We start from the raw sequence: 13,611 nt of genomic DNA, 5'->3' as shown, positions 1-13,611 counted from the left end.
TGATTCCCTTGTCAGAGTAAAAGTTGATTAAGGTTTGATTCTTGAACTCAGTCCCATTATCTGACCTTATTGCTTTTACAGGAACACCCTTTTCCAATTCCACTAGCTTGATATGATCAATTACTGTCAGGGGAGTTTCATCCTTGGAAGCTAGGAAGTAAACCCAAGTAAACTTTGAGAAGTCATCCACAATGACCAAAGCATATCTTCCTCCATCAATTGACGTAATATTCACTGGGCCAAATAAATCCATGTGCAACAGGTGCAATGGTTCAGTGATACTATTGATGGTCGTGCTTTTGTGAGATGCTCTCTTCGCTTTTCCTTTCTGACAAGCTTCACAGAGATCATCAGATGTAAATTCCAGGGAAGGCAAACCTCTCACCAAATCTCTCTTGACCAGAGAGTTTATAGTTTTGAAGTTGAGGTGTGAGAGTTTCTTATGCCATAACTGACTATCTTCAGCAGATGCTTTTGCATAGAAATAGTGAAATTCATTTCCTGGTCCAGTAGATAGATCAGCTACGAATATGTTGCCTTTCCCGATGCCACATAGTGAAGGACGTTTATCCTTGGTATGTTTGATTATACATATTTCCTTTTCAAAGTGAACATAATAACCCTTGTCACAAAACTGGCTGACACTAAGGAGATTATGTTGCAGTCCTTCAACTAGTGCAATTTCCTCTATGATGATCCTTCCAACTTTGTACTTGCCATATCCAACAGTACGACCCTTTCTATTATCAGCAAAAGTTACTGTAGGTCCAGTTGCCTCTCTCACTTCAGTCAGCAGGGATCTATTGCCAGTCATGTGCCTTGACGCTCCACTGTCAAGCACCCAAACAACTCGAACAACTCCACTGGCACCCTGCAAAAGACAAGTTGATTAAACATTCTTTGGGACCCACACTTGATTGGGTCCAGCAAACTTAAAGAACTGATTTCTATCAGGTGTAACAACAGAGCCTCTTGGACTGATACTTGGTTCAGACTTGACTGAACTTACTTCCTTAACAACAGCCTTATAAACCTTAGTTTTAGGCTTTGGAACATAAGTCTCCTTCATAACACGAGGAGGACTAACAGTCTTTGCCCTAGCATACTTTTTGTTTGTGTGTTGTCTTGGTGACGTGTCTTCATTTTTAGCATGCAAATTCTTAAAATATGCAGACATAGTATTGAAAGCACAAAGCATACAATTATCAACACCACAAAATTTATGGCATGCATCAAATACAGGAGCAACAGGAATATCAGTCATAATAGTAGGAACATCAACAGATTCTACTCTAACATTATTAACAGATTTGAAGTTCTCAGTAGAATGGCATATATTGTTTCTATTCTTACTATTCACAAAGTTATTAGGCTTGTTGAACTTAGTTCTTTCAGAGTTGACACCTAAACCAGCTTTAGGCAACCTGAAATTGCCTTTCACTTTGATTGGTTTCAGGTTTGTCAGAATCTCATCTCTCTTCTCATTACTCTCTTTCATTTTAAGGTCTTCCTGTTTGAGTTCATATTTAATGACAACAGGAGTTTCTAACAGAGGTTCAGCTACTGAGGATTTAAACAAAGGGTGAGGGGAATCTTTCAAAACAAAAGGAATTCCTCTCTCCTCAGCACTCTTCTTAAAGGGAGTAATGTTACTAGCCTTACCTACAGATTTGTTATAGTCAAAGCCTATTCCAACAATTCTCTTGATCTCTTGTTTATCATTAAGCTCTTTGACTATAGTGGAGGCATCCTTAAAGGCTTTACACTTAACTTTCTCTTCGTCTAGCTGAAGTCTTAAAGCAATCTCACCTTTCTCTAGAACTCTGACTCTAGCACTTTGTAATCCTAAATCCATAGTCAGTTGTTCAATTTTAGGTTTTAATACTTCCATCTCATTCATTTTATAAGCATGAATATCCAAGACTAAAGTATCAATTTTAAGATTGGCAGCTTTCAACTTCTTAATAGCATCATCTCTTTCAAGTCCTAATTGCATAAACAGTTTAGGGCATGTAGGATCTACCTGAAAGCTTCCAGCAGGAGGAGGTGAAGATGATCCAGCATTAGCCATGAAAGCAACATTCCCTAGCTGCTCCTCTTCATCACTATCTGTATCATCCCAGCTTTTGCCTTCTGCCAGATAAGATTTACTTTTGAAGCTTTGACCTCCAGAAGTACCCTGATGCTTTCTCACTAAGGCATCATACTTCTGTTTCAGCTCATCGTACGAATCCTTTCTCTTTCCTTGAACCTTGGGCTGCTTGCACTCAGTTGCAAAGTGTCCCGGTTCACCACAGTTGAAACATTTAAACTTGCTTCGATCCACCATCCCAGTCTTGTATCCTCCTTTGCTTGTAGAAGATGAATAACCTCCCTTCTGAAACTTACTAGCAGTAGGTTTGTATTTGTAGGAAGGGTTCTTCCGGAATCTCATGTTTCCAAACTTCTTGGCAAACAGTGATGGAGATTGATATTCTAACAGTTCTAGCTCTTCCATTGTATAGAACTCATCATCACCACTAGAAGAAGCAGTCTGACCCATCTCAGGTACAACAAATTCCTGAATGGCCTTAGAAGGAACAACAACATCCTTCTTTTCTTCCGGTGTAGGTAATTCAACAACTAGAGCTCTTGAGTGGTTCTGTGTTTTACCCCATCTATATCTCTGCTTTGTCTGAACCTGTTCCAGTTCATAAGTTTTCAGAACTCCGTAGAGTCTTTCCAGAGATATCTCATTCAGATCTCTGCTTTCCCTGATTGCAGTGATTCTGTGTTCCAGATGTTCAGGAAGGGTTAAGAGAAACTCATATTGACCTCTTTATTGTCATAGTATTTCCCATGCAGATTTAAGTTGTTAATCAGATTATTAAGTCTGATGAATACATTTGAAATCCCTTCTCCGGAATTGGAACCAAACTGTTCATACTGAGCCATCAGTATCTCTTTCTTGTTCTCTCTTACTTCTTCTGAGCCTTCATTGATGATCTCTAGCGTATCCCAGATTTGCTTCGCATTCGTACAATTAACAACATCATTGTACATGACAGGATCTAAGGATTCAACTAAGATCAGTTGGAGAGTATCATCTAGGTTCATCTGTTCACTCTCTTCATCCGTGTACTCAGAAAGTTCTTTCGGAACAGTTTTATGAGGCATTAACACACCATCCTCTTCGTGTGCTATTATAAGCTTCATCAGAGTAGAAACACCCTTGTTCAATATCCCGATATATTTCCTGTTCGCAGTGCGGAGCAATAGTAACATGTGCCTCTTCCATAGGCCGAAGTGTTCTTTGCTGAACGGTGGGATTTTAATGCTACTAATCTTTTGTGTACTCATTTTTAAGGATTTAAAGTGAATAGTGTTTGGATGAGATTTGGATTACAGAAAGAAAAATATTTTAAATCAGAATTAATTTTTGGAATAAAATTAATTCGAATAAAAAATATTTGAAACGTTACAGAGTGTGTATAGGATCTAATAATGTGTATTTGTATTAACAAATCTGATACCAATTGTTAGGTCCAGATACGATTGTAGAAGGGGGGGTTGAATACAATCGATACCAAATTATCGCGGAAGTGAATCTGATTGAATGTAACTTGTTAATCAGATTTTAATTAATTAATATAACAATGTTTGAAGTCGTTATATAATTAATATGGTTCAGTTTTAATGTCCACTAAAGTTCGTAGAATAAATTCGACAGGGTATATTCTAGATTTAATGATTAAAACAACCGGGTTATCAAAGCACAGAAAACTGTGGATATAACGATCAAGCAAGTTACGAACAACTTGAAAGCTTTACAAATGCTTTGAATTACAAAGTGATGAACACTTAGAAATGAAGAAACTAAGCCATATATATAGGCAAAGCTTTGTACTTGTAAGACAAAGGAAAGACAAGACAATTAAAAGTGTTGGAAAGACAAAACAAGAAGGGCAAGACAAACTAGCTTGGGCAAGACAAATGTATGACAAGGGAAGACAATTCCAGATTGCCTAACAAGCCAGAAAGACAATTTATATAAGGGGCAATACAATTCAGGAAGGGTAAGACAAAGCATCCACTCGGCAGGACAATTGAGATTGTCTTGGCTTTGGAATTGTCTTGGCAGCCACATAAACTTTTCGGTAGGACAATCTGTTTTGTCTTGCAGACATCCACTAACGTTCGGTAAGACAAAGAATTGTCTTGGCAGTGGAGTTCATTAGCAAACGGTAAGACAAAACAGTTTGTCTTGCTGTTGCTCGGTAGGACAATTGTATTGCCTTGCTGGAAGTTTAATCAAACGGCCAGGCAATCCATTTGTCTTGGCAGTTTGAATTACTCGGCAAGACAATCTTAGATTGTCTTGCTGAGTTAATTTAGGTGATTAAAAATGTAATTTGTTGTTTATATTTAATAGGAAATTATCCACTTAATTAAGTTAATTATATATATTCATAAATTAAATTAATTCGAGAGTGAATTAATTTAATAAATAAAATACATAATTAATATAATTATTTGAGAAGTGAAATAATAGTCCATTAAATATTTAAACACCCAATGTTCAGTAGAATAGCTTCCTGTCTTCTTTAAACTTTAATAACTTCTTCTTGATTTGACGAACGAACGAACTACCACTTCTGCTTGACTTCAAATATTAAATTTGAATAACTGATACACAGATGTACTGTCTGGTTCATCTGTATCTAGTTAAATCAAATATTGTTTGTCAAATAAACATTAAGAATTTAGTTTGTTCGTCGAGTCTTCGTCTTGTAAGTACTTCTTCATTAAATGGAATCTTCTGATAAAATAAAGTATAGAAACTTTATATCTTCTGAACTCCTGGACGTGCCACAAAAGATTATTTGTGCACTGAGGCTTGAACATATTAATGAACTTCTTTCAGTGGTATGCAGCAGCATCTTGGAATTTATCAGACATATAATTCCCATAAATCATTTGACGTTCTTCGTACGGATTCCTATGACTTGCTATTTACTGAGCTTTCTTATCTAAGTTGAGTTGTACCTCTTTAAATACAAATAGGCTGAACATATGCCTTTTAGGGGAGATTGTAAAGCATAATGTAACCTAAATGTAATTACGATAACTCAACACAACAAAAGGACAGGAAACAATACGTAAGTATAATACAGGAATCTACAGGTTGGAGATCCGATACGAACAGACAAAGACAATCAAGATATCTGAGACGAACATTCGTCCACTGGAAGAAGTTCATTAATATGTTCAAGCCTCAGTGATGAATAAAGCTCAATCAGTTTTTTTATCAAAGATTGCCTGACGATCAAGTATCAAAGACCAGAAGATTCCAGTATATCTATTTTGATTATTTATAATCAAATTTATTGAAGCAACATCTAACCCGGAATGATTGATCAAGTATATTATCAAGCAAAAGATTCAAGGAATTATTTCAGTTCGAGTCGTTCGTGAACCAGACCAGTGCACAGGACGTCAGGACGTACGAAAGTATTCAGTGGATTCGATCAACGGATTAATTGATCAAGTCAATCAAGCTATTCCAGTTACATCATCAAAGAATTGAATTTATATTTATATATATATACACACAATTAATTGGAAGTTACTTGAAACTATAATAATTCAAGTAATTCATAAAACAATTAATAATATTTATATATATACACATATCTATATTATAAATTTAAGTGTGTAAGTTTGACTTGAGTCAAACTTGCGCCTACAGGTACACTGTATGACACCTTGGCGCAAGTTCAACCTACTGGACTTATTTTCTAAGTCCCAGTACTCTCCATGCACTGTGTAGCGCAAGCTTTGACTAAAAGTCAAAACTTGAACTTACACTTAGAAACTTTCCTAAGTCACAGGGCACTCTGATGCACTGTATGGAGAATGGCGCAACCATGGTCAAGCGCAAGTCTTGACCTGGTCAATAGGCGCAAGGTTTGACTAATTTCCTCACTTGGAATTTATTCTAAGTCACTCTACATTGGACAGTGGAGAAATGGCGCAACCTTTGACCCGGCGCAAAGTTTGACTTCATCTATGTGCAATGGTGGCACAAGTTTAAACACTTGAATGTTTTCTATGTCATATACATACATACACAGTGGAGCAAGGTCTGACCCAGGCGCAACTATTGTCTCTCAAATGAGGCGCAAGTATATATATATATATATATATATATATATATATATATATATATATATATATATATATATATACTTGGCGCAACTTTGGTTATTGAGTTAGTTTTTGGGCAATTTCTATTTAACTAACGACAGTTAAATATGAATTCGTCCAGGACGAACTCAATTCGTCCAGGACGAACTCGTTAACCATGGTTAGATGTTGGAAGCCTATAAATAGAGCTTTGTAGTTTCATTTGAAACTAAGTACATACTTTGGAAGTGCACACACTATACACATTCTTGATACACTAGTCTCTGTGGGAATGAACTTAATTCAAATTCTGTATTGCTTGTGACCATGCACGGTTGCGTGATTTTGTGCGAACAAGTTTTTGGCACCGCTGTCGGGGACTCGGTGTTATATTTTAGTTTATGTGCTTGTCATTAGTGGTCGTTAAAGTTCACTGACTTGGATTCTTTTCTCACTTTTATTTCGTTTGTGTGTGTTTCAGGTATTTGAGTGACGTGTATGCGAACACGTTCTCAGGCCCGTAAAGAAGCATTGGCAAAAGAGGAAACAATAGTGAGTACTACGATGGGTGATCAACCACCAGTTGCGAATGATACTAAGGCTCTTAAGGCTTTCTCTGAGCCTAAAATCAATGACATTTAGTCGAGCAATTCAGGCCACCACTTTCGAGATCAAACCGAGCACTATTCAGATGGTACAGAACTCAGTGCAGTTTGGGGGTTCTCCGACTGAGGTTCCTAATATGCATATTCGGGACTTCATTGAGATCTGCGACACTTTCAAGTTCAATGGTGTTACTGACGACGCCATCAAATTGAGGTTGTTCCCATTTTCTCTGAGGGATATAAAGCAAAGGGATGGTTGCATTCTCTTCTTGCAGAATCTATTACTACATGGGAGGAGCTGGCTCAGAAATTTCTTACTAAGTTCTTCCTTATGGCCAAAACATCTGCAATCAGGAATGCTATCACTCAATTCTCTCAGTTGTCTGGTGAAACTTTATGTGAAGCTTGGGAACACTACAAAGAGATGCTTCGAAAGTGCCCATATCATGGGATGCCTGATTGGATGGTTATTAATTACTTCTGTAATGGCTTGGGACCTCAATCGAGGCCAATGCTCGATGCAGCATCAGGTGGAGCTCCATGGGCTAAGAGCTATGATGAGGCTTATGAGTTGATCGAAATGATGGCTGCGAATGAATATCAGAACCCTACTCAGCATCTTCATCAGGGCAAAGTAGCAGGGATTCTGGATGTTGATGCTACTTCAGCCATAGCTGCTTAGCTTAAGGCTCTTACTATGAAGGTGGATTCTTTGGCAAATCTAGGAAATGAGCAGCCATCTTCAGTTTGCGAGCTATGTGCAGGTACTCATGCCACTAATCAGTGTGCCATATCTAGCGAGTCAGCTCAGTTTGTGAGCAATTTTCAGAGATCTCAGCAGCCAGCTCCGGCTACTTGTCACCCGAATAATCGGAATCATCCGAATTTCAGCTGGAGCAACAATCAGAACTTCTTGCCACAACCGCAACAACAGTTTCAACAGCAAGGAGCTAGACCTTTCAACCCTTCTGGTTTTCAACAACAAATTGCACCGATATATCAATTCCATCCATCCAGATTCCAGCAACAAAATCATGGGGTGGCTGGACAGTCTTCCAACAAAAGATCTGAATGGGAAGAGTTGAAACTAATGATTAAAAGCCAAGCGGTGTCAATCAAAACTTTGGAGAACCAGATTGGGCAGATTGCTAACGCGTTGATTAACAGATCACAAGGAATTCTTCCTAGTGATACCGAGGCCAATCCGGGTAAGAAAGAGGTGAAGGAACAGGTACAGGCAGTCACTTTGAGGTCCAGAAAGGTTACGAAGGATAAAGATTCAGCAACATAGCATAACAAGGAAGATAGTGAAAAAACTGTTGTTGACACTGACAAGAATGAAATCAACGAGGAAGCAAGCAAGGAATCAGCCGAGAAGTCTAGTCCTTAAGCTGATCTTGGGGTCAAGAAAGTATATCCCACTCCCCCTTTCCCGAAGAGAATTCAGAAGCATAAGCTCGACAAACAGTTCGCTAAATTTCTAGAGGTTTTCAAGAAATTACAAATCAACATACCTTTTGCGGAGGCTCTAGAAAAAAATGCCGAGTTATGCTAAATTCATGAAAGGTATTCTATCGCGGAAACTCAAGCTTGAGGAAGTGGAGACTGTAGCTTTGACCGAGGAGTGTAGTGCGGTGTTGCAGCAGAAATTGCCCCCGAAGCTGAAGGATCCGGGAAGTTTCACAATCCCGTGTACTATTGGGCAATTGTCATTCGACAAGTGTTTATGTGACTTGGGAGCTAGCATCAATCTGATGCCATTGTCTGTTTTCATGCAACTTGGTCTTCCGGAGCTGAAACCTACTATAATGTCATGGCAACTGGCTGATCGTTCGATTACATATCCAAGGGGGATAGTTGAAGATGTGTTGGTAAAGGTGGATAACCTAACCTTCCTTGCTGATTTTGTTATTCTCGACTTTGAGGAAGATAAGAAGATTCTCATCATCTTGGGAAGACCATTCCTCACGACAGGGCGGATGTTGATCGATGTTCAAAAGGGTGAACTCACAATGAGAGTTCAAGATCAAATGGTCACTTTCAACATGTTCAATGCTATAAAACTTCCATCGTACGAGGAGGAATGCTTTAAAGTTGATGTGGTTGAAGCTGCAGCACATTCGAAAATTGACAACATGCTGAAAACTGAAATCTTGGAAAGGGTTCTATCAGGTGGCTCTGAATTCGGAGATGAGGAGGAAGAAGAACACCTGAAATTCTTAAATGCTTCTCCTTGGAGAAGAAGGATGAATCTTCCAATTGAATCTCTTGGGTTATCGGAGTTAAAAGATTCTCATGAACGGCTGAAACCATCCATTGTCGAAGCTCCTAAACCTGAGCTCAAGCAACTTCCCGAACACCTAAGGTATGCCTTTCTTAGAGAAGCTTCTACATTACCTATAAATATTGCATCTAACCTTTCAGGTATCGAGGAAGAAAAGCTTTTGAGAATTCTTAGGGAATTCAAATCAGCCATTGGATGGACTATCACAGATATCAAGGGAATCAGCCCTTCTTATTGTCAACACAAAATTCTGATCGAGGAGGGTAGTAAACCCACTGTTGAGCATTAAAGAAGACTCAATCCAATCATGAAAGAAGTAGTAAAGAAGGAGATTCTTAAGTGGCTTGATGCTGACATTATTTATCCAATCTCAGATAGTTCTTGGGTGAGCCCCGTTCAGTGTGTGCCTGAGAAAGGAGGCATGACCGTGGTAGCTAATGAGAAGAATGAGCTCATTCTGACTCGAATAGTCACAGGTTGGAGAATATGCATGGATTATTGGAAGCTCAATAAAGCCACCCGAAAAGATCAATTCCGTCGTCTTTGTTTTGGACTTTGTGGTGCACCAACAACTTTTCAGAGATATGCATGATGGCTATTTTCACCAAGATGATTGGTACCAATGTTGAGGTATTCATGGACGACTTTTCTGTTTTCAGTTCTTCTTATGATGAATGCTTGAGCAACTTGACGATGGTGCTAAAAAGATGTGTGGAAACCAATCTCGTTCTTAATTGGGAAAAATGCCACTTCATGGTTCAAGAGGGCATCATTCTTGGGCACAAGGTTTCGAGCAAGGGTCTTGAGGTAGATGAAGCGAAGGTGGAGACAATTGAAAATCTTCCTCCACCAATCTCGGCCAAGGGGATTCGGAGTTATCTTGGTCATGCGGGTTTCTATCGACGATTCATCAAGGATTTCTCTAAAATCACCAAGCCCTTGTGCAACTTGTTAGAGAAAGGTGTGTAGGAACAATCGGACCTTGGCCTGCATTTTATGATACTAAAAAGTTCGAACAGAATATTAATCTTAATCGCTACGGCGCAAGCGATTCAAATCCACATCTTCTACTGTATTCCCTGATTCTCCTTGGACGAAGTGTGGCCTTCGATCTCCCAAGGAGTGCCTCTCCTTAAAGCTCCGAAAACCCAGAACCCTAGCTGTCTCCTTGAGAAAAACGTCTGCCTCTCTCAAACTTTAGGATGAATTCGTTTTGGTGTGTATTTCAGCTTTAGGAGTACGAGAATATATATAGGCTATAGTAGGGATTATGGACCATTAGGTCAAGCCTTCTAATGACATTCCGGGCCAGGCCCAATGTCATTAAATATTAATTCAATCCACTAAAGAATTAATATTTGCACTACCTTTCCTAATTCTGTAAATTAATTATTTAATTCGGCTCCCATATTAATTGCTTATAAATTCCCCATGTTTAAGATATCGCATGTCCATTAATTAAATTAATTTCTGACAATTAATTTAATTAATATCTTTTATCCTTTATCATCCACTCAACCTTATAATTATGCAAGAACATATCTGCCTGCAGGACTAAAGCATAATTATCTTTATGAGCTTTCAAAAGGACATCATCACTCGAATATAATTTTCGGACATGGTTTCCTTTTATAGTCAATATCCCACTCTGTATATAATGTCATTGCCCAATACATAAATTCGTAATTTAAAATAAATTACTTAACTTATGAGTCAAGGCATGTGCATTAAATACAAGTGTCAATCACTATATCCGGATTAAGAACCTAAGCGATAATAACATCATAGAATCTTAGTTCTTTATTGTCAGAGTAAAAGAAACAATTATTCTACTAATTTGATCCCGTTAAATATACACAAAGTATATTAGTATTATTCAATAGTCAAGATAAACTATTTCCAAATAATACTTCAGTCGTTCCAATGGTTTGTATAACACCATTTAGACTGTGAACCTTTATTATATTATATAAGGAGTTTGACAATCTAACCTTCTGCTATCCCATTTGATACTAGATTGTCTACAATATATAATATACAGACAATGTGAAAACATGCATTCAAGTTTCTCAAATAATTGTTATATACTTCAAACGAATATTTCAGATGAACCCTAACAGGATGTGCCATTCAAATTTGATGAAGAGTGCTTAGCTGAGTTCGAAACTCTAAAGAAGAAATTAACTACAGCCCCTGTTATTACTGCACCTGATTGGAATGAGCCATTCGAGATGATGTGTGATGCTAGTGACTTCTGCTGAGCACCATTGAGAGTCTTACTAGCATAGTAAATCACATGAAAGATGTTATTCTTTCTCTGACCAAGCACGGCTCCCTGGGACCAAGGTGTTGGTTGTAGGAACAATCGGACCTTGGTCCTGCGTTTTATGATATTAATTAATAATTCGAACAGAATATTAACCTTAATCGCTACGGCGCAAGCGATTCAAATCCACGTCTTCTACTGTATTCCGTGATTCTCATTGGACGAAGTGTGGCCTTCGATCTCCCAAGGTGCCTCTCCTTAAAGCTCCGAAAACCCAAAACCCTAGCTGTCTCCTTGAGAAAAACGTGCGCCTCTCTCAAACTCTAGGATGAATTCGTTTTGGTGTGTTTTTCAGCTTTAGGAGAACGAGAATATATATAGGCTACAGTAGGGATCATGGATCATTAGGTCAGGCCTTCCAATGACATTCCGGGCCAGGCCCAATGTCATTAAATATTAATTCAATCCACTAAAGAATTAATATTTGCACTACCTTTCCTAATTCCGTAAATTAATTATTTAATTTGGCTCCCATATTAATTGCTTATAAATTCCCCATGTTTAAGATTTCGCATGTCCATTAATTAAATTAATTTCTGACAATTAATTTAATTAATATCTTTTATCCTTGATCATCCACTCAACCTTATACTTATGCAAGAACAAATCTGCCTGCAGGACTAAAGCATAATTATCTTTATGAGTTTTCAAGAGGACATCATCACCCGAATATATTTTTCGGACACGGTTTCCTTCTATAGTCAATATCCCACTCTGTATATAATGTCATTGCCCAATACATAAATTCGTAATTTAAAAAAAATTACTTAATTTATGAGTCAAGGCATGTGCATTAAATACAAGTGTCAATCACTATATCCGGATTAATAACTTAAGCATTAATAACATCATATAATCTTAGTTCTTTATTGTCAGAATTAAAGAAACAATTATTCTACTATTTTGATCCCGTTCAATATACACAAAGTATATAAGTATTATTCAATAGTCAAGATAAACTATTTCCAAATAATACTTCAGTCGTTCCAGTGGTTTGTCTAACACCACCTCGACTGGGAACCTTTATTATATTATATAAGGAGTCTGACAATCTAATCTTCTGCTATCCCATTTGATACTAGATTGTCTACAATATATAATATACAAACAATGTGAAAACATGCATTCAATATTCTCAAATAATTGTTACATACTTCAAACGAATATTTTAGTATAACCCTAACAATCTCCCACTTATACTTAAGATCTTCTTTGAGTATATCAGTGTCTATTACAAGCAATCCACTACCAACTATAATAACTATGTGACCAAGTATCTGACTCCAATCGCTTCCACGTGCTCCTCAAAAGCCTTAGCTGGTAAGCTCTTCGTGAAAGGATCTGCCCTGTTATCCTTCGATGCTATGTCAGCCACAATGATATCTCCTCGCTTAACGAACTGTCGTATGAGGTGATACTTACGCTCTATGTGTTTCGCTGCCTTATGGGCCCGTGGTTCCTTGGTATTCGCCACTGCACCAGTGTTATCACAATAAATCGTGATTTGCTGTGGCAGATTAGGAACCACATCCAAATCCAGCAGGAAGGTTCGGAACCATATAGCCTCTTTGGCTGCCTCAGAGGCTGCCACATATTCGGCTTCCATGGTTGAGTCTGCGATGCATTTCTGCTTCACACTCCTCCATATTACGGCTCCACCTCCCAAAGTAAAAACACATCCCGAGGTGGACTTTCTCTTATCCTTATCTGTCTGGAAATCCGAATCGGTATATCCCAGAGGCAATAAATCAGAGGACTTGTAAACCAACATATACTCCTTAGTCCTTCGCAGGTACTTGAGTATTGCTTTTACATCACTCCAATGTTTCTGTCCTGGGTTTGACTGGTATCTGCTAACCATGCCCACGGCAAAGCAGATATCAGGCCTCATACATAATATTGCATACATCAGGCTCCCACATGCCGAAGCATAAGGAACTTCCTTCATGTTCTCTATCTCCTTAGGTGTCGAAGGACACTGCCTCTTTGATAGGGTAACTCCATGTCTGAAGGGTAAATTACCCTTCTTGGAGTCTTGTATGTTAAAACGAGCTAATACGTCATCCATGTAGGGCTTCTGAGATAAAGCCAACATCCTTTTCTTGCGATCCCTTATAAGTTTGATCCCAAGGATGTATGCTGCTTCACCTAAGTCCTTCATTTCAAATTGTTTGAACAACCATACCTTTATTGCAGACAACATCTTAACATTGTTTCCAATGAGTAAAATG

At 38.2% G+C, this 13,611-nt stretch overlaps 1 protein-coding gene and 1 non-coding gene across 2 annotated transcripts; one reads left to right on the top strand and one right to left on the bottom strand.

Moving 5' to 3' along the window:
- Nucleotides 1–7,101: 7,101 nt before the first annotated feature.
- LOC135152060 (uncharacterized) lies at nucleotides 7,102–8,061 on the top strand. The gene is made up of 2 exons (XM_064091532.1): nucleotides 7,102–7,332; nucleotides 7,474–8,061. Exons 1-2 carry the CDS (start codon nucleotides 7,102–7,104, stop codon nucleotides 8,059–8,061), a joined length of 819 nt encoding a protein of 272 aa, XP_063947602.1.
- Nucleotides 7,117–7,223, bottom strand: LOC135152473 (small nucleolar RNA R71). The gene has a single exon (XR_010291651.1). It is a non-coding gene; the product is annotated as a small nucleolar RNA R71 (small nucleolar RNA).
- Nucleotides 8,062–13,611: the final 5,550 nt, after the last annotated feature.

The sequence above is a fragment of the Daucus carota genome, chromosome 4 (assembly GCF_001625215.2).
Source record: "Daucus carota subsp. sativus chromosome 4, DH1 v3.0, whole genome shotgun sequence".
In the NCBI taxonomy this organism is placed as follows: Eukaryota; Viridiplantae; Streptophyta; class Magnoliopsida; order Apiales; family Apiaceae; genus Daucus; species Daucus carota.
The sequence above is the reverse complement of the archived record's forward strand: the minus strand, read 5'-3'. Positions and strand labels throughout refer to the sequence as shown.